We start from the raw sequence: 22,796 nt of genomic DNA, 5'->3' as shown, positions 1-22,796 counted from the left end.
GTGTCCAATGTTACAAAACAAATTAAGAAAACAAAACACCTGAAAACATTTGTCAAGAAATTTATCTGCTGTAAGTGCCAGTTATAAAGTTATGCATTTGATTGCTTTTGAAAGTTTAACCGTTCGGTGATGGTGAATTTGTTAAAAACTGGAAGAAATTTGTCCAGAGAAGTGAATAATGATACAGACATTAGTTTGTATCGACAAAGAATTATGCAGAGTAGAAGATAATTTGTTCGAACAACTTTTGAAAACAAAGTAAATTAAATATTTTAGTTTGGCATTGGATGACAGTACTGATGTAATTGATGCAGACCAACTCGTTATCTTCATACGTGGAATTAATGATAATTTTGTACCAGTTGAAGATTTAGCTGATCTACAGAGTATGCATGGAAATACAGGTGAAAATAGTTTTGAAAATTTTTGCCAATCTATTGAAAAGTTAAGATTAAATATTAAAACCTGGTAGGAGTCAACTGGCAGTGCAAAAAAAATGATTGGGGGAACTCATTGGGCTTATGAGTAGGATAACGAAGAAAATGATAGCTATCAGAGCTGAACCTCTGATTGGAATTCATAGCATTGTGCATCAAGAAGCTCTGTGGGAATGTATTGCATCTCCAACATGTTATGAATGCGGCTATTTCAACTGCAAATTTAAGATCACATGATCTTAATTACCATATGTTCCAACATTTAGAAACTGAAGCTCAATACTAAGTTATAATTTTACATTATGCAGCAAGATGGTTTAGTCATGGCAAAGTGTTATATCGTTTCTTTAAACTGCATCATGAAATTGATCTTTTTATGACAGAAAAAGGGCAATCTATAAAACAACTATCAAACACAGTTTCTATTTGATGTAATTCTTGCAGACATTTAAATGCTGTTAATTTAAAACTACAAGGGAAAGAAAATTGGTCTGTGATTTGTATGGTGAAATCAAATCATTTTAGAATAAGTTCTTATTATTTAAATCCCAAATTTAGCAAGATAATTTGGTTCACTTTGAAGGTTGTATCAAGCTAAAAGAAAAAGATATTTACAAAGAATCGCTGCTTGTTATTACAATTACTTTTTGATGAGTTTGAAAGTCGATTTGCTGATATAAGATGAAAAAGACAAGCTTGTTTGAGAATCCATTTACTTCTATGGCTGACAACTACAATCCCAGCATGCAACTTGAACTTATTGATCTTCAAGCCAAAACATGGTTTAAAAATAAGTATATGGACTGCGAAAATAAACTACTTGAATTGTACAAGGCTCTCCCATCTAAAGGTTTCCGTTAATAAAGGAAAATGCCATGAAAATGGCTACTTTATTTGGATCAGCATATGTTTGTGAGCAAATTGTTTTATGCATGAAATTGAATAAATATTTAAAAAGAAAGAACAGATGAGCATCTTCGTTCCATATTGAGAATTGGCATCAAACTTTGAACAGTTATCTGAAAACATTTAGCCTCAATCATCTCATTAAATGAGTTTTGTTCAGTAAATGTTATTTATTATCTCTCTACATTAAAAAAGTTCTAGTGATATTTATTCGAGCCAATGAGAAGAGGGCGGGGCAATTATGTCACTACAAATGCACAGGTAAATAATTACATTGTCTCTTCTATTGAAAGACAATTGCCTCCATAACATGCACTAACCTTGTGCAGTGCTTCACTGTGTAATACATGACCATGCATGGCATCATTTGATGTTCCATTGTAATGTCAGCTGATAAAGGGACCTGATATAATTTGTATATTTGTTTGTAAATTGCTCCTTCGGATTCAACAATAGTTGGTTTTTTATGCATGTAATATTCCAAGACAAAGTTTTGAATTTTTTTAGCTTTAACCTTTTTTATTATTATTTTTTTAAAATAAGCATGCAATGTATAAGCACTGCTTATACCTTGGCATGCTTATAACAAGAAATATAACACTGGTCAGAAAACTTTTTTTTTTTTTTTTACTCTCGTTAAAATTCGGGGTGATTCTTATAGATTTGATGTTGCTGAATTTAAATATGACAACCATATTGCTGTAACACCCACTAATTTTAAGGGAGAAGGATTAAAGTAAAAAGATTTCATATATTTTAGGAAAACATTACATACTGTACTAAATATTGAAAAATGAATCTGTTAACCTTATTCTATTTACCTGATAACAAGACTTATTTTGTCATTTTTTACCTTTTTATAATTGTTCATTGGTGTGTCCTGCATGAGATTCCAACAGTAGTCTGCCAACATATTTGGCCTCAATTTTCCACTGTATCTTTTTTCTGTTTGTGAAATATCTTGGTAAAACCTTTCACCGTGTTCATCAGAGACTGCTCCCAACTTTTCAGAAAAAATTGTCTAAGTGGGAATGTAGGAAATGAAGCTTTAACTGACATGTTGCATCCCAACTGTCTATGCTAAAATTAGTTCATCCATAATTTCACTGTGATTTCCCATTGCCTGAAAAGTTCTGGCAAATGTTTTTGAATACCTTCCAGGCTCTTCTGTAACATTTTAATTTTAGTGAATTCATTACTTTCACAAATATATTTTTATCAAACCTAGCTTGATGTGCAATGTGGGTAAATAAATTTGACTTATCCACTAAATAAGGATGTGCTACATTTTTCCTTGCCTGGTATAGTTTTGAATGGTCTGGCTTTTATTTTTTATTACCCTGTAGTGGCAATCCTTTGCTGAACTGTCCCACTTGTATAAAAAGCAGCAGTACTTAGTGTAACCACCTTGCAACTCAGTCACCGAAGCTACCACTTTTAGTTCAGCACAGACATTCCATTTGTATTCTTGATAGCATATTTTTTGAAAAAGAACTTGTAGGTTCTCTTACCGTTTTCTTCGTGTGAACTGCATGGGCCAATGGTATAGATGGATACTTTTTTCCCTTCTGGAGTAAAAACTGCTTTCCAACTGACCTTGGATGAATCGATGAAAGCCTCCACTGCTTGGGGACATGCCCCAGATGTATTTCATTAATTCTTGGACATGGTTACAATAAACCAAAGCACCATTCATGCCATAATAGGTCATTATGTTAGATTGCCTCATCCTATAAAAAGACACCTTGACCCTTTTCAAGAAGATTCCACTGCTGGAGCCGTGATGCTAGTAATTGAGCCCTGCTTTTGTAGAGGTCCAAATTTCTGACCAAATGTTCAATTTTGCCTGAGTGATTAGATGCTTCTTTGCAGTATCCAGAGTTGAAGTCTGGATCTGTACTCGTTCTGGGTTCCACATTTTCTGGAGACAGCTGATCAGTTTGCTGTAGTAGGGTTTTATTGCGCTATATATATATACTGTCTGTAAATTGCATGTGTTCTGAGTTAGGCTTGCTGGATGAAAAACCCGAGTTTTCGGGAGAAACACCATTCTACCCTTGCCTGACAGACTAACTCAGCTGTGTTGAAAAGCCCGTAAAAATTCCTCCCTTCATCGATGGGACTAGAACTCGGGTCACTTGGTGTGGGGAGGATGGCAATTCTACCAACTGTGCTACCCACGGGGACATTCTGGAGACTCCTTTTGTGATCCTGAATTAGTCAAGTCCATAAGTTTCTGGTGGCTTTGGCACTGGCATTGTATCATCATGAGAAACTGACCTTAGAGCAGAAGGTATGTTGGGATACTCTACTTTATGCTTGGATTTCCCTGAAAACCCAGAAACATTGGTTGGTTATGTAAAAGTAACAATTGTTTGTGGTCTCTAGGTTCCCTCCATATCACCAGAACAGCAAAAGGCATAATTTATGACTACCTCTTAGCCAGCTTGTGATGTCCTTGGACATGAGCTACATAAAATCTTTGGAGCCCATACTTTATCTTAATACCATTATGCAATTTTTATACCACTTCTCCATGAATAAGCAAAAGCTTATTTTGGCAAAAAATGTGACATATTTCATGTATGGTTGAGGTACATGCACATAAGAACACAATTTACACTTATGCACACAGGACTTGTTTACACTAGTAAATCAGTGTTAACACTGTTTTAGTGAATCAGTGTTAACACTGATTCACTAAAACACTTGTTCACTCTTTTCACCACTTGCTTTTTGTAACACACATACTTTTTTGAAAAAGTATACAGATACAGGAGTTTTTAGAGAATTCCATCCAAAGTTCTAGAACCTTTCTTCTGCACATAACAATATTCTAAAACATTCCAGAATATTCTTGAATGTTGTAAAAAGCTCCCAAATGCTCCAGAAATTTCCTGAATGTTTTAGGGAAAAAAATAGATGGAAAAGATGATTAAATCAACTACAGGTCTTGGTTTTTGGTCATTAACCTACAATATTTGAGAACTTTTTTTTTTTTTTTTTTTTAAGCACGTATCCGGGTTTTTGAACATATTTCCTACAAGAATCTGTCAATTATTTCAGGGAAGAAATTGATGCCGACCAGTGTAATCTCTGTATTCATAAAAAATGTTGCCCACAACTACATCAGATCTATGTTGAAACCTCCTTAATTTGAAGTTTAAGGGATCAAAATATGTCCATCTTAGTTTAAACTTGTTTTGAGATATATGTAAAGGATAGTGTTTTTCATGAGTCAAATGTTTAGTCAGATAACTGAATTGCTGTGTATATATATATATATATATATATATATTTTTTTTTTTTTTTTTATTAACATTTAAAATGTTAAGTCTTTTCGTTTGATTGTAATAGACATTTCTGGATAGATTTGAGCATGTACTTTCTTTCAATATAAGAAAGAACAGTTGTACTATGCAATCAATTCCATTTCATTGAGTTTTGTTGTTATTGCTAATCGTGCAGCTCATTGCATAGATGCTATATGTTAAAATAAGTTGTTATTTTCGTGTGTGTAGTGCTTTTTTGGGACGGTACTCAACAGTACAACGTACCGGCACCTTTATTAACAGTGGCTTATGACATTTGGATGCAATACACTTCGAAATTTGTAATATTCTGTAAATTGTTTTTTTCACGTTTGCCTACTATTCAAATAAGCTTAGTTATTTAACTAAATTTGACTTTTCATTGTCTGTTGTTAAGATATTTCTATATAAAACTTTATAACCATTTTTAGAATTCTAAATTACTTGGGACCTCTGTTTAACGAAGTCCTTTTATAGCGAATTATTTTACTTCCCCCTGGAAGTTATATTTAAAACAGTTCCGTTGAGCAAAGAAATTTTTCATATAATGAACTGATTAGGACAGACTTAACTTGGTACGCACTGTTTGCATTTCTGGCCTTCAGGCAATTAGTGCTGCAGCACGAATTAAGAGAGCTAACAGGATTGCCATTCTACAACTTAGTGGTACTCGTAAAACCTATCCGACCACCTGGCGCACACGTGGAGAAGTCGTGCTGTTCTACGGTGAACAGAGCAAAGGGTATTCCCGATGCTGACAATGGGCTCTGCTCAACCTTCTACCGCAATGGTGTCCAACTGGTTCTCGTACAGAGGCCATATTCAAAATAAGATTTCTTTCGTGCCATTTTACATTTTCCATATCTTGTTACATGTAAAATTGAAAATATCCAAAAATTTATTAAGTACTATACACAATTACTGAATGAAACATTAAATGAGCATTTTTTGATAATTAACAAAATTTAAAATGCTGTTTTAGTTCACTTTCTGAGCAGGCTGTAGATTGAACACTACTGTGAATCAACTGTAAGCGCCCCGTTCGAGAATTAGGAAAGTGATTTTCTTTTACTCTGACAAATAATCTGTTTTGCAGAAGTGCATTATCCACATTTTTCAGTAAAATTTCTCTATCTCTATTTACATGGTCACAGTACCTGAACATTGGAATGACACTGACATTTTGGACAGTTTCAAAAAAAAATTCAAATTTAACAACTAATTCAAAGAACTAGTGACAAAATTGATGAGAGGAGGAAAATGAGGACAATGAAGGTATTAAACCTTCTAGACATGAAATGTTGGCATTTTGTGAAAATGAAGTTAGAAAATTGTCAATTAGGTTTCAGGTAAATGAAAGAGATGGATTTCGGAATACCTAATTTTAAAGATGGTTTCGGAAGGATTGAAGCATTTGATGAATGCTCTGAGTAAGATACCAATTTCCTCGAGTGAATGAGGATATTCACAAATGAATCTGGTCGTCAGCCCAACCAGAGCTTCCCTAATGCAAAAACAATTTCTTTGCTACTATTTCTTAAAATTGTAGGCCCACCGCTGACCCGCTTCGATTCAGCAAATTATGTCGATTCATGGCTGCTTTGGAAATGTCATTCAGCAACCAACACAAACAGTAAGAAAAGACATCCTGGGGCTCACTCTGGTGAGTATGGGCTTGGCACACCCAGCATCCTGAGCTGGATATCATCATTGTTCTCTTTCTTGATGATTCCCTTTTACTTTTGACACATGCTGTCTCTCTTTCAGGGTAACTCAATTTTTTTGGCTGGTGCAGCAATAAGCCAAAGGGTGTCGAATGAGAACTTAATAAAAATTTGGCATATTCTACAAAAACTTTATTATGAAATTATTTTTACTTATTATTTTTCAATTATTTTACTTATTTTTTTATTTAGTTTACTCACATTTTACTTATTTTAAAACTTATTTTTTTTATATACTTGAATAATAAATGTATGCTTAATAATACTTAATTCTTTGTTCTTATTCCAAAAACTTTGTTACTAAAGTAACAATATCAGGAAAAATTTAGAGTACTTTTCGTATCCTTTTAATCGTCAATTTTTCCTGATAGCAAAGAATGAGTACTGGCACCTGCTTTTTTACAAAAAAAGCACTGTGTATATATGTGTGTGTGTATATATATATGTATATATATATATATATATATATATATATATATATATATGAGAGATTGAGGTTAATTGCTCATAATCCATTCTGAACTTCCATAAAAGTAATGTTTTTTTTTTTTTTTTTAATGCATGTAAAAATTCTTTAACAAGATGTAAATTACTGAAATTCTGTTTTCCAGACAATAATTAACCTTTATTTTTTTTTAAAGAAAGATAATAGGATAAATGCAAAAAAAGTGCTTCTCTCTAATCTGATATTAGTAAATTAAAAGTGATTGGCTTCTAATTTTGAAATATTATGTAGTACTTGTGATTTTAACTTCATTTTATATTTAATTTTACTGTTCTTTTGCTTCTCACATACTACAATAAATGAATCTATTTTCAGGCTGCGATCCTAAATGGGGACAAGTCAGAGCAAGTACAAGACCTATTGCTTCTTGATGTTACTCCCTTATCTTTGGGTATTGAAACTGCAGGTGGTGTAATGACAGTTTTAATTAAACGTAACACTACAATCCCAACCAGACAAACTCAGACTTTCACAACATATTCTGATAACCAGCCTGGAGTATTAATTCAGGTATTTGAAGGAGAACGTGCAATGACCAAAGATAATAACTTGTTAGGTAAGTTTGAATTAACAGGGATACCTCCTGCTCCTAGAGGTGTACCTCAGATTGAGGTAACCTTTGACATTGATGCTAATGGCATACTCAATGTCTCAGCTGTTGACAAAAGTACAGGAAAGGAAAACAAGATAACTATCACCAATGATAAAGGCCGATTGACTAAGGAAGAGATTGAAAGAATGGTAAAAGAAGCAGAAAGATACAGAGATGAAGATGAAAAGCAGAAAGACAGGATTTCAGCTAAAAATTCCTTAGAAAGCTATGCTTTCAACATGAAGTCAACAGTAGAAGATGAAAAAATGAAAGACAAGATAACAGAAGATGATAAAAAGAAAATCTTAGATAAAGTACAGGATACTATTAAATGGCTAGATAGTAATCAAGTAAGTAACATACCTTAATATGATTTTGATTTTTTGGTAGCATGTTTGTTTATACTGAAATTATCTTCAAAGTAGTTTATTCTTCTGAATTTGATTTATTGACAATATCTTTGTTGTGGTTGGTGAAAGAGTTATTGAAGTTTTTTCTTTCCCCTAAGAAATCCATGGGGTTGAGTGCCCCATGAATTTTTTAATTGTTCTTAACATTTTTCTCTTGGTGTGCAAGGTAACTTTATATAGATTTAGTTACTTTGAATTGGATAAAAAGGAAACATGACAAGCTGAAGTTTTGTATTATTTTTTTTTTTCATCCAAGTGGTGGAATGGTTTAGAAATTAAGTTGAGGCCATCTATATGCATGAAGAGTAAGTGGGATTGATTTTGTCATATTGTAGTTACTGGAGAATTTTTTTTTTTTTTATCCCTGTAGTTTGAACTTGAATTTAGGTCTTGTCATATGATGTTGAAGAATTATCAATCCCCTACCTTCACTGGTTTGAAGAATCCCACAAACAATGAATTTTAGTAGTTGAAGGTATGGGAAAAGGTTATATACCTTGCAAGTGATTATCAGTAAAAAAAAAATTTTTTTTTTAAATGTGGGGCAATTGCTTCTTATTGAACAAATTGTGTTATTATTGATAGAATCTTGTACCAGTCTTCTTGGCCTTGTTAATGCTGAGACTGTGGAGATTATTAATGTGTTACTTTCCCTCCAACCTCCACTGATAACTTAGGAGTGCTGTTATCCACATTCTGAAGTAAATACTGTGAACTTTGCACTGTAATAGCATTATAGCAGAGTTCTCCACCTTAATACTGACAAATTTTCTTGTGATGTTTGTAATACCATCAATATAATAAATTAGAAACCATTTATAGCCACAGTCTTCTACCAATTAACCATCTATTTATCCACTGTAGTGCACTTCTTGTGCACAAACACATTCAGGAACCTTAAATAGACTGAAGCTGGTGTACTAGCTAACATATGAGATGAGACCTTATCCTTGTCAAAACTATGTCGTGACATATCATTATGTGCTGACATGATATTTTGGTGAACAAAGCAGGATATCTGGTTATACTGCAGTTGGGTCATAGTAGAGGAATTCAACTGTTATATAAAATTGGGACACTTGTGAAAATCTAAAGCCATATAGCCATTTCCATTTTAATGGCATTTCATAGTCTTTTTTTTTCCCTCACCATAGTAAAAATGCATTCAATAGCAGCATTAGTTTTCAGTAAGCATAATAATTGTTTGTATAATTTGTTTTAAATTTTTGTGAGGTACTTTTTTAGTGTAAAAAAAAAAATGTTTAATTGCCTAAACCAGAAGAATAAATGTAACACTGAACAACACAAGCGGGTGGCAGAGTAATATATAAATTATTTGAGGGATAGAAAACAATTTCCTCAAATGAGGAAATGCTAAAATTACTTCTGCTTTTGTGCCTCTGTAATGAGCTAGGTTGTTAAGTATTGTGAAGCTGCCTGGATTTTTGTGAATTGAAGTATGCAGTGTGAAGAATTGTCACTAATCATGGGTATCAATTTCCAAGTTTTTATTGATGGGAGGCATCAAGTATTTATTTCATGCTTTTATTTCCTAAGTAGTCTTCATAAAGAATTGACACATGTCTCGATTCTTCTTGGATCTCTACCATTTCAGTGTAAAAGTTTATATTTGGGAATAAGAAAGCACGGGATTTTCACACGTCACAACTTACTGATCCCAAACAATATCTGCTCACAGGGATGCAGTAGTCAATCTCCAGCAAATCATTTCCCAAATATTTATAAAAATATTTGGGAAATGATTGCCTACTTTACAAGTGCCTTCTCATGCCTACTTTACAAGTATGTGCATATAAAAATACTGTTTAACAGCTTGATTCAGCAGAATATATTCTTTGTACATCTATCCCTTTGTCACAAAAAAAAAAAAAAAAACTTTGAAGTAGACCAGACCTTGCCAGCCTGCTAAATGAAATGAGCAACACTTTGCAGCCAAAAATAGCATGGCTGTAGACCTTACTCCATGTCCTTGCTTACCGTTCCATATCTTTTGCACTGAAAAAAAAAAAAACAGATGTTATGACATTTCAGAGATTGAAAAATAAAATATATGAAGAGAGCCAAAATATTGGCTCCAGATATGTTTCCAATGGTGAAATTTGTTGGACTTGTATCATGGTTTGAGAAGACTACTATGGTGGTGGCAGTGTGAAATATTTACTAAGTGATAACTTTCTAAAATAAGTAAATTTTTTTAATGAGACCCAAGTAGCCCTTGCACTAAAACCTATGACAATGTAATGCACTGTTGTATGTAGGTAGTAGGTAACGTTTACATTCATATGAAAGTAAATTATTTTTTTTCTGTTCTCAATAATTTTATATTACTATTACTCATTATCAGTTTTTCCCCTCAATAAACCCTCCCATCTTAACTTGTGGTCTATTTGCCATAGGTCTGTAGTTAAGAGTGACCTGTATTATACATGCTGATGACAAGGAAGGGTTATACTGAATAATTGAAAATCAACACTGTTACAAGAGAATTGTTTGAATTAGCACAAAACATTCGAACTACTTACAGTAAAACTACTGTACAAAAAATGTTTATTATACAGCAAAATAATTGGTCATTGAGCATCGCAATTTTAAATTCATTGTACTGATTGGAGTATGTCATTATAGTTGTGCTCCTTGCTATTTTTATATCCAAGTGCTATTCTTTCAGTCTGGGCAATGAGTGTTTTTGATAGAAGCAGTTTCCAAAACATGCCAGATTCATTTGGCTGTATATATATATATACAGTAGAACTTTGTCTGTCACTTAACCCCACTATGCTGTAATGCATTGTGATACTGGCACCATGTGTTACTCTGTCTTTATATACAGTTGTACTTAACCTCTTCTTTCATATTTTAATAATTTTTATTTAGTAAACCCATTGAAATGACAGAAACATAAATGAGTAGTATTGGGATTGTCACAAAAAAATTGAAATCAGTTGTCTAAGAAAAAGTGAAAGTACTAAAAGTATAGCATCAGTTTATGGAATAGGAAGAAAACAGTAAATCATAAAGCACGATGTGGACAAAATTGAAAACCACATGTCAAAAATGGAAACCACTGACGGTAAGGTTAAAAGTCATAAAACAAAGTTTGCTAAAAATGAACAGTTGGATACTGCAACGTTTCAATGGTTTGTTCAAAAATGTAGCCAAGGAATTCCATTGTCAGGACCTATAATAAAAGCCATTAAAGTCGATAAAAAAAAAAAACATCAGATGGTTGGACAAATTAAGTTTTGCCATGGTATTTGGCAGTTGTCAATCCAGGGTGAGAAGTTAAGTGCAGATAATGCATCAATTTCTGTTTATTGTGAAAAACTACAGAAGGAAATGGATGATTAAAGTTTGGTTAAAGACCAAATATACAACTGCAATGAGACTGGCCTTAATTGTAAGGCACTACCTCAAAAGACACTGGCCTCAAATGACTGAACATGTGGCACCGGGATATTAAGATGCAGAAATATTGCATCATTATAATGGTATGTGCTAATGCCAGCAGTAGTCATAAATTGCCTTTGGTTGTTATAGAGAAACCAAAAAAGCCTAGATAATTTTAAAATATTAATTTAGATGCTTTGCCAGTTAAATATTTCTCACAAAACAACACATGGATGAGCCAAGATATTTCATGATTGGTTTCATAAAATATTTGTACCATGTGTAAGATCACATTTGGCATCAAAAGGTTTACCACAATATGCAATGCTACCAATGGACAATACGCCTACTCATCCCATACATGTATGATTTTAAAAAGCAACGATGATAAAATATAATGCCACTTTTTGCCAGCAAACATAACATATCTCTCATCCAACTGATGGACCAAGACATGACTGAGATTATCAAACATTGTTATTGCAAAATATTCATTAAATAGTTTTGGAAAAGTTACAATATAAAAGACAATTTTCAATGTTGCTTATACCTGGAATGATGTTCCAGTGCAAACCATATAAAGAAGCTGGAATAAGTTGTGGACAGAAATGTATTCAACTGATACAGAAACCATTCCAAAAGAAACAAATTTTGCAGTTATGTTAGAATGTTTCTGGTTTTAAAAATATTTCGATGAAGGAAGTAAATAATTGGCTGGGTATGGGCGTCGGATGCGAAATTTTAGACTACGATGAAATTGTGCAAAGAGTGACAATTTCAGATGATTCTGAAATTGAAGAAGAAAAAGCTGTTGCTGATGGAACAACAAACATAATTAGCCTCTGAAACTGTCAAGTGCATTAAGTGGTTCAAGGTACAAGAAGTGTTACTTTTGTGTAAAATTCATAACATTGCCTCCCAAAAGGCTAAAGGATAATGAAAAAAAATTGACTGACTTTTTTAGAAAAGAAATTTAATTATGTAATATTGTTTTTAAATATCTTTAATGACATAGAACGAAGTTGTATGTAATAGTTAATTTTTTTTTTTATGGCGTTACTAGACCAATGCAAGTCAAAACATTAAAAATAGGTACGTATGTAGAAATGTGTTTTTTTAACCTGGTAAATTTTTTTAATTGAATTTCATTAGGTAATGTAATAAAATAAACAAGTTATGACTTGGTCTATTGTACGTATAGTGGTTTTAATGTACATATTCTATTCGATTATCCGTCATGGTCTCGGTCCTGTACCCAGGCAGATAATTGAAGTTCTACTGTCCAGTCCAACTTTCCTATAACGAATTGGATAAATCCAAAATCCAGCGAGAAAATTCGTTATAGAGAAATTTCATTCTACAGAGAATATCTTTTTTATTGGATATAGTTCTAATTATCAAATGAAAATGAATCTTCATTTATTTTTAATGTATTTTATTTCAAGAACAGTTATTTAAATTATGTTCACACAATTATCGCCGGTAAGTATTACAAATTTTAAAAAATCAGCAATTTCGTTTGCACAGTACAATTAAAAAAATGTGATTCTCAAAGAAAACTGAATTTATTCAGAATTCAGAGCATTAAAAACAATATTGGGAACATTTTCACAAAACTGTAGACCCAGACAAACTGTTTTTTGAAAAGCATGAATCATTTCTTTGCAAGTTGGTTTTTCTATGTGTTGTTCTGACGAGTCTTCAGCTTCATCATTAATTTCTTCATGATCATGATTGCATCTATCACTGTTCAGCAGTATTTCTTCATTTGATTGTTCTGTTGTAGCCAGATCTTGATCTACATAACCATCCAGTGTTATGATTTTCGATGTTTCTAGACTATTCTAATGTCCAAAAGTTTTTTTTTTTCTTTTTTTCCAATTATGAGAGCGGCAGTTCATCTTGTTCGACTTCTGTATTCAATGCAAATCCCGGTTTCGAAAAACAATTTTGAATAATGTATTCACTGACATCGTTTGTCCAAACTTTTGCCAGTTCAGAGATGCAATCTCTAAGTTTAATTGTAACTTACAAGTTTCTATTTTTTTTTTGTAATGTATTGACAGTCTTCATTAATATTCTCTTTTGATAATGAAATTTAAAATTTTTAATAATGCCTTGGTCCATTGGTTGGAGTTTTTACATTTGGTGGTAGAAACAACTTCAGTTTTAAATTTGGCAGGATATGCCAGACAGTTGTCAGTAATCAACAAAATTTTCTTTTGTTATGTTTGTCTAGTTGTAATATCCATTCTTTGAAAATGTCACTACTAAACCTTTAATGAAAAAGCATGAAAAATCCATGCTTTTTTTATTAAAGGTTTAGTCAACTTCCAATGATTTTTGTTCTGCTAAAACATCTTGGGTTTTTTATTTTCTGACGACAGTCTGTTTTTCACTTCCTGTCATATTGGCTCCAACTAGCACAGTGATTCTTTTTTTTTTGTTTTGTTTTCTGCCAGAAAACTTGCTTTTAAGAATGATAAATGTTCTATTAGGTAAACATTTAAAAAATAAACCCATTTCGTCAGCATTAAAAACATCCATAGGTTCATATTCTTCCAAAATCTTTGTAAGGTGTTGTTCCTTTGACTGTTGCAATCTTCTTCACTTATGTCAACACTTTCTGCACAAATAACCTTTTCCACAATTTTGTGGCACTCCTTAAATTTATCTAACCACCCAGTGCCTGTATGAAATTTGTGGCCAAGGAACTGTGAAAATTTCAGAACTTGTTGCTTAATTATTGGACCTGATATTGGTATATTCTTTTCATGTATCATTTGTACCAATTTTAGAACAGCTTTATCAACATCTTTGTATACACACACAACTTAATTTGCTTCTTGTCTGCTGCTTCAGTTGCCTTTAAAATTGATTCTCTATTTTTTTAAAATTGTAGATAAACTGCTTGCAGGTATGCTATATTTCTCTGAGATCTTTTTTTCTTAAAACCCTGGTCAATATCACAAAGAATCTTGACTTTATCATTAATACTTAAATATTTTCTCTTCAACTTTGTTTCTGTTAAAAATTACTTGGCTGCAACAGGCCCTAGCACACTGCTGATTCGTACACAGTGTAGCCACTGGAAACTTTGCTTCCCTGGCCACAGTGAATTGCTAGTACCACCTACTCAATGTCATTCACTTATCAATTCAACAGTATCCCGTGACACTTCCTGTCAGTCAGTTTGAAGAAATATGCAACTTTGTGAATTCCTTTTATTTTGCTTTTGTATATGAAAGCAAAATAAAGGAATTATTTTGCTTTCATATACAAAAGAAAATTTATTGTAAATGTATGCTGTATTGTTTTTTCTCAGAGAGAAAAAAAAAAAGCATATCATATGTGATTGACAAATTGTTCTAAAAGAACAATTTAAAAAATTTCATGAATACCATCTACTGGGAGTCCAGTTAGATGAGAACAGACATACAAAAATCAATCATATAATGATTGACAGGAAGATCAGTCATGAAGCAAATGACACTCGGTAGGCATGACTAAAAACTGACTATTGAAGCCTTTTTTATGTATTGCCGCCACAGTGTGCTAAAGGTTTACCTGCAGGAAATTTAGTTTTCTTCTTAGCCAATATTAATTTATAAATTTATCCTATTTATTGGTGAAAGTTTGACCACTTTTAAGGAAAAAAATTAAGTTTTATAACTAACAAAAATGAAACAAAGCTCCTCCTATGGGTGTCAATGGCCACAAGTGTTCACTAAATGGATGGTTAATTCCAGATGCTAATGAGCAATTTCAGAGGGAAAGAGTTCCATCTTATATTTGAGTGGCTGTTTAGCAGTAAATGCTTAATTCTTTCAAAATGCTTTTGTTAACTTTTTTAAAAAATTCATTATAGAGTGACTAACACTTCACTATATGGGGTTAATTTTGCATGTAATTTTGCAATATACAGAACTTCATTAAATAGAAGTTTGCAATAAAGATGTTCTGCTGTATTTGCTTACGACATAATTTCAGCCAGAAAAAATTCCTATCAAAATGTGGCTGCTGATTGGCCAGCACTTGGCATCTTGCCTTGCCATATTCCATCTAAGTCATTGGATCTCATGCAGCCATCCTAAGGATGCATGAAAAGCTTAGACTTCTGGCTGTTTGTTAAACCATTTGGTCTTTGCTAATAGCAAAGGTCTAGAAATTTAGTTTCTTCTGCACATTTGCTTAAACCACTCAAACTGCAGAATCCAAGTTTTTTAGCATTGCTGTTCTGTCATTGTCCTTTTGGACATGCCACAATAAAAGTCTGAACAAAATTTTAGTATATAATTTTGTTTTTCTAAATATCCTTCTAGTTTATACCATCATCATATTCAAGTAGCTAACTTAAAAACATTCTTTGCTTTGGCTCTTGATTTGGAGATTCTGTTTATCTTGCAATGTCAGAACATTAAGATTTAATTTTGGTGAAAATTTTTTTTTAGTTCGTAATAAATCACCAAACTAGGCTGCATCGTTTTTGTGATATCTCATTGTGAATGCCTTCACAACCAGTTGCCCTAATATTGAACTACCTAGAATAAGCAAGTAAGCAACCCTTCAACAGTACCATCTCTCCCCCCCCCCCCAAAGTCATGGTATCCGTTGGCAGTAAGTAACATTGAGCTTTTCAGTGGTGAAGCGTTGCTTATTGGAGATGGGGCAACTCGTGAAGGCATTCGCATATAGATGTAAAAAACAATGCCATTTCACCCACTTTGGTGGTTTACTACAAACTAAAATGATGCTTGGCAATAACTTGTTCAGTTACCAAATGTTTATATTGTTTTAATATTTGATAGTATGAATCAGAGCTGTAATACTCAATATGTTCTACGTTGATAATAATATTAGTAAATTAATAAGAGGAGTTTACCTCAATATAGTACGTGGAACACTTCCGTATGATACCCTCCAGAAATTAAAACGAAAAAATCGACAACTTACCGGTACATTAAAGTAAAATATAAATAATTAAATAATCAATTTAACACAATTCAAAATTAATTCAAAACAATTAAAATTCAAATTAACGCAATTAAAAGAATCTAACAAAAATATTCAAAACGATTTTCCTTCCTGAAGCTGACAATGCTTTTCGACCGACTGTCGTGATCACAGGAATGAAAATTACCGAATCAGGCTAAACCTGCAACTTAAATAGTGATTATGTGTCTTCGCGCATGCGCGTAAAGGTCCACGCATCGGAGATCAAATATGGCCGTCGAACATTAACAGAATTCTCGTGTAATTTAATTTCAACGGTTTCTGCAATTAATAGTCGCGTATAATTACGTTGAACGTTAAGTATTTTGGCCTCGTTAAATAAGTGTTTTTCGTTAATGGCATGAAAGGCTAATTCTGATGCTGCCGAACGAGAAGCACGAACTGAGGCTTCGTGTTGATTTACACGAATATTAAGAGAAAACCGCGTCGAACCCTGATAAGACGAGTCGCAATCACTGCAAGAAATGTTGTATACTAGATCATTAATTTGTGTTGCGAACGCAGAAAGAACCGAGCGATTGTTCAGTATAGTGTGTAACTTCCGTATAGGCCTAGCTATAATTTTAAATTCGGTATCTTTAAAGAATCTGTTAAGCTGTTTGTGCCACTGTTCAACATATGGGACAGAAATAAAGTATTTTTTGATATTACTATTGTTGATTGGTGCAGTATTTTGTATCCTATCCTTAGCTTGTACCCTAATTCGATTTATTGTGTTAATGGGATAACCCCTGTTCAAGAATCTGCTAGTTAATATCTGTATTTCTGAGTCTAAAGCAGAATCCATCGTTGAATATTTATAGGCATTTAGAAATTGATTAAAGATAATCAATCTTTTGTAGGTGAACGGGTGGTAGCTATTATAATGTAGAAGCATACCGGTGTTTGTGGGTTTTCGATAGATGCTAAATTGTATTTTGTTCGAGTCCCGGGTAAGCGTGAAATTTAGAAAGTTTAATGACTTAGTATCTGTATCTTCCCTTTCCAATGTAAATTTGAGTCTAGAATGAATATTATTAAACGAATGTAAAATGTCTTGGATAGTACTACTATCGGTAATAACTAGAACATCGTCTAAATACCTCCCATAGTATGTGATACGGGGACGAAAAGATGTCAAATGTATCTGCTCAATCGTTGAGAGATAGATCTCTGACATTAAGCCACTCAGGCTCAAACCCATTGGTAATCCAAAAATTTGTTTGTACACCTTGTCTCGAAAGGTGATGTAGTTAGCCTCAACTAATAGTTTAATTAAGTGAAAAATTTCCTTAATAGGCAGCTTCGTATAATTAATCGGTGTTGAGTTTTTATTTAACATATCCCAAATAATATCTAATGTGTATTCAACGTTTACATTCGTATATAATGAGGTAACATCTAATGAGAATAAATTGTCATTGTCGCCGAGTCTACAGTCTTTAAGATTATTAAATAGTGTATCGTAATTCTTAATCCCAAATTGTATAACCTGTCTAAAAGGTTTTATAATGTTATATACATGTGTGGCTAAGGCTGAAAATGCCGAGTTCCTGTAGGAAACAATAGGTCGAATCGGAAATCCAGGCTTGTGTAATTTTACCTGACCAAAAAGTGCAGGAATATTGTATGTTCTGGACTTCAATTCCTTCAACTGAACCATAGTAATGTAGTCTTTTTACGATATGTGGTTAACGTTTTATTGTATTGATTTACCAAATTGGTAAACAGTGTCGGGTCCACTTCACGATAAGTGGAGGTATCAGACACAACTGAATCTAACTTATTAATATAATCATGTTTATCTAGTATTACCACTGTATCTCCTTTATCTGCCCTCTGTATAATAATGTCCTTATTTTCTCGAAGTTCTCGTAAAGCTGAACTGTCATGTGTATTCAATTTAGGAAGTCGCGTTTCTTTTATGTTATTCACTACTTGGTTAACTTGTTGAATAAATACATCTTTTTGTGGAACACTACGAAGTCCAAATTCAATATCAATTACGCATTGTTTTTTTGGCAGCTTTCGAGGTGGTAAATTATAATTTAATCCTTTGGATAAAAGTGAAATCTGGTCCTGCAATAGTGTACACGAGGAAAGATTTGTAACCTGTTGATATGTCGGTTCGTTGGATACTGGGTGAGGGGGTGTTCGTGAACTAGCCGACATATTCTGTGGTAGTGCGTTATGTGTCTGTGGGGGGGATGTTCGTTAGATTCTTTTAATTGCGTTAATTTGAATTTTAATTGTTTTGAATTGTGTTAAATTGATTATTTATATTTTACTTTATTTATATTTTACTTTAATGTACCAGTAAGTTGTCGATTTTTTCCGTTTTAATTTCTGGAGGGTATCATACGGAAGTGTTCCACATACTATATTGAGGTAAACTCCTCTTATTAATTTACTAATGTTTTAATATTAAAAATAATTTCTATATTTAAAAAACTTATTAAGTGGGGAAAACGTCATTATAATAATACACTGTGTATAATTATTCATGATTATTATATGAACTTTTTATGCAGGAAAACTTGTTACCCGGGAAACTTCTACATTACAATACATAGAGGTGAAATTGGGACTTAAGAAACCAAACAGAGTACAGGGGAAAACTTAAGCAGGAATTTCTTATCTGAGTTCTACTGTTATGTATTTTGCCATTTCTGATAAGCTTCTTATTGATAAGTGTAGTTTTTTCAAAATTAGTTTTTTTAGATTTAGCCACAAAACTGTTTGTGGTGAAAATAGAGCAGTTTTAGTAAATGAATTAATTATTAAAATTAACTCATAAATACTGCTTTTCCTTTCAGTTAGCTGAGAAGGAAGAATATGAACACAGACAGAAAGAACTGGAACAAGTATGTTCACCAATCATTACAAAACTTTACCAGGCAGGTGCTGCACCTGGTGGTGCACCTGGAGCTGCTCCAGGAGGTGGAGCTGGTGGTGGACCAACTATTGAAGAAGTTGACTAAAATGTTCACTGCAGTTTAAATTATTGTATCTTTTTTGTGTTTTTTTTTCAAAAAATTTATTGCTCTAATAAAAGCAGTTTTGTAATTAAAAATGTAATGCATTTTGTGTTGCATAAATTCAGTCTGTGTCACTCTCTTATACTGAACACAATACAGTAAGCATTTTAGTAATGTTAAATGTAACAAACACTAGAAATTGACAAGCTATACAAAATAAGTTTAAAAAATGTATATGTAGTGTCCTAGCATACTGTTGTATCATTTCAGTCTACTCATTTTCAGATAGGTCACTACTTTAACTCTCAATACTTCATCTGTAACCAGCAATTGACCATAATGACTTTACCACTTTGCAGTGTGGTCTTGGTGCATTATAGCCTTAGTAGCTAATGCGCCAATAAAACCAAACCAAACTTTGCAGTTTTTTCTCTTAATGTGTGTATGCATATATATATATATACAGATAGTAATAATTCAGATGCACACCTTTGACTACCTCTATGCAGCCAACCATGGAGTAATCCAAAGATAAAAAAGGAGAATCGCCCCCTTCAAGCCACAGTACTACATTGCTTGTTGCATTGCTGCTCTAGTGAGTCATAATTCTGTTTAAATACAATTTAATTAACAATGAAATTTAATAAGATTAATAAATTTTGCTGATTAATTGATAATACTATACTAAGCTAACAGATTTCTAATACAATGCTACACATTTCACTACGTATCTATGAAGATCAATAACTTTGATTGTCTGCATGAATACAGGTTGGCACCATAACAACTGCTGATAGCCATAGCTGGAATATGTTTGCCTCTATGTATGAAGTTGCATGCAGGCCTCCATGGTGTTTCACCTTAACCTTGCATTGCAGAAGTGCCCAAATCAGCATAGAATAACTGAACACAGGTGGCAGGGTTACATATGGGAACCTTAAGTGCAACAGGGGATAATTCCTTCATTGTGTGCAACAAACCTTACAGTTGATAGGCACCTGCCAGGTGATCTGATTGAGGCATATAAGGCCTTGAATGGTTTCAGTAGGTTCAATACTGATGACATAAACTCAAATTGAGGAAAGAGTTAAAGAATAGATATGTGGAAATTTGCCTTTAACCAGCAGGTAGTTGACTTCCATTTGTCATTGTGGAAGTTGATAGCTAAAATAAATACAAGGAAGAACTGGAAAAACGTTTGGAGCAAATGGCTGGGTGAAATGGAAGTTTTTTTGTTGATGCTATATAAGCTTGCTTTCTTGTATCGTATGTCTCTACTAATGCCATTTCCAGCTTATGGGATGGTGATACACAACTATGTTGTGGAAAGTTAGTTTGCCACTGTCAGCCATTTACAATATGGCCATCACTTTGCTTTTGACCAGTGTATGGAGTCCTGTGTTTTGCACATGTACATTAATTGATATTATCATTATGATACTGAGTGGCCACTATCAGGTATACCTACTCTTTTCAGGAAATAGAGCACTACTTTAGTAATTGCATTGTGTATTCATACAATGCAATATAAAGGAGGTGGACAGATATGTATAGATTCTGTACATGTGTAATTCAGTGTTAGAATAAGCTAGACAAAAGATCTGATTTCAAACATGGCATGTGCCTTAATTCCAGAATGAGTATTTTAGAAACTGCCACCCTGCTGGGGTTTCACATATGGGCATTCATAAGTGTATCAAGATTGTGCCAATAACTAAACATGTTTAAGTTATTTAGCTGTTTCCAATTGATCCTGCATTTGGAAATAGCTCATTGGCACAAGAAGCCAATGGAGGTTGACAAGGCTTCTGCAGGGTTACAGAAAGGCTAGTCAGTCAGTCAAAGAGCAACACAGTACAACAGTGACAACCAAAGAAGCATTTTGGAATGTAACTTATGCCTTGTTCACAAATTAGGGTTACCATATCTTTCAAGTTCAGAACTGCAAGATAACTGGGGAAAAATTCTGGATGGCTATTCTAAATGATATTACCAAATTATTTTGATGCTATTATAAAATAGTATCATAATAATTTGGATCAGTATAAATTCTGTCATCTTTATCCAATATTTTCATGCAATCAAACCATGACCCCAGGGGTAGAAATGTTTTAAAAATGACAATATTGAAGCTATTTTTATAATTTTGTTTACCTAAAAAGTGAAGTTAACTCACTGAAAGGACTGTACTTCTGAATCTCATACAGACAAAAGAATGAACACAAAGTTATAAAATAAAATTTATTGTGAGCACAACAAACTTATTACTAAAAACATTAATTACCTGGCTGAAACCACTTGTTACTAGCATGAACCTTTTTGAAAAGTGGTTTGTTATTCTTAATTTTTTCATATTCTTTTGTTATTCTTAATTTTTGCAGCTTAATTAAATATTTAGTTTGCACAAAATTAGACCTACATTGTTCATTACTGTGAACACTCAACTGGAACAGAAGTTCCTGGAAGGCAGAAAATGTACTCCACAACTTGGTTGAGGCTGGATACAGAAATGCTCTAGTCCTTGAAATGATTAAAGAGTTGAACCCATTTTTCTTCACAATTTATATTCTTGGTTTTCCAGGTGTCACAGTTTGAAGTTCAGATTGCCTTGGCAATTACCACTTCATTGTAGGTGGTAGATGACTTTCATCAACTGGTAAAATACCACCACTTTGCTTATTGGAGGCTGGAAGTGGTGAAACCCATGTTTAGTCTCTAGAGCAAAGTTTCTGGCATCCCCTCCCCCCATACTTCTCCTTCAACCCATGCACAGTACTAAGTACTATAGGTTTTGATACCTTTTGTGTTTGGGGTTTTCATAAAAAAAAAAAAAAAAAAAAAAAACAGTTCATCCAAGCATATTATAGCATTTCTCAGTTTCACTGATTTTTTTTTCAGCTATAGTTTCAATTTTGGGCTATGTAATGTCACTGTTGTTTATCCAAACAAAAGATTCTGCTCCACCAATAGATCTTTCCCCATAGATCAATGTAAGTGAGACATTCATAAAAATTTGTAAATTATTTGATCGTATCGGCATTATTTCCATTCTCCTCTAGTGCTTTGAACACTTTTTTAGCTCCTTGTGATATAAATAATTGAAAACAATTGCAGTCACACTTTTCTTTTCTCCATTGCCAAGATTGTTTTTTTTTAATAAAGTGAGTTGTATCTGAACCAACCACAAATCCATTTCCCCACAATTATTCTCAAAGAAATTTTTTTTTATCATCACTAGGCAGTGTTCTTGAGAGAAAAAGTAAGGCTTTGGTCCATTATCAATAGGGAGGATCCTCAATAACTGGAAATAGAGAAAGAAATCAAGTGTTGTCATGTTGCAGAACATTTTTGAACCCAATGTCTACAAACTCAGGGAGGCAGCAAGTGAAGTGAGTTGAACCATTGAGGCTAATTATGGGAGCATCACTGGGCTCAGGAGAGATTGTGTTGGATTAGAAAAATGCCAATGTATCTCCAGTAATAAGGCAATTCTAGGAGTGTAGTGAGAAATTACTGACCTGTCAGTCTAACTT

At 33.2% G+C, this 22,796-nt stretch overlaps 1 protein-coding gene across 1 annotated transcript in view; it reads left to right on the top strand.

Moving 5' to 3' along the window:
• Positions 1-19,296, top strand: part of LOC150074909 (heat shock cognate 71 kDa protein-like) — an 80,059-nt gene extending 60,763 nt beyond the window's left edge. Inside the window, exons 6-7 of the mRNA XM_090389354.1 lie at positions 7,199-7,825; positions 19,102-19,296. Coding sequence (XP_090245480.1) covers positions 7,199-7,825; positions 19,102-19,266 — 792 coding nt within the window. The 3' untranslated portion in view covers positions 19,267-19,296. The remainder of the gene's footprint in view (positions 1-7,198; positions 7,826-19,101) is intronic.
• The last annotated feature ends 3,500 nt before the right edge of the window (positions 19,297-22,796 follow it).

This window comes from Mastigoproctus giganteus, unplaced genomic scaffold, assembly GCF_048544385.1.
Source record: "Mastigoproctus giganteus isolate SK-2022 unplaced genomic scaffold, ASM4854438v1 scaffold_15, whole genome shotgun sequence".
Lineage (NCBI taxonomy): Eukaryota > Metazoa > Arthropoda > Arachnida > Uropygi > Thelyphonidae > Mastigoproctus > Mastigoproctus giganteus.
This window is presented reverse-complemented; position numbering and strand designations above follow the sequence as displayed.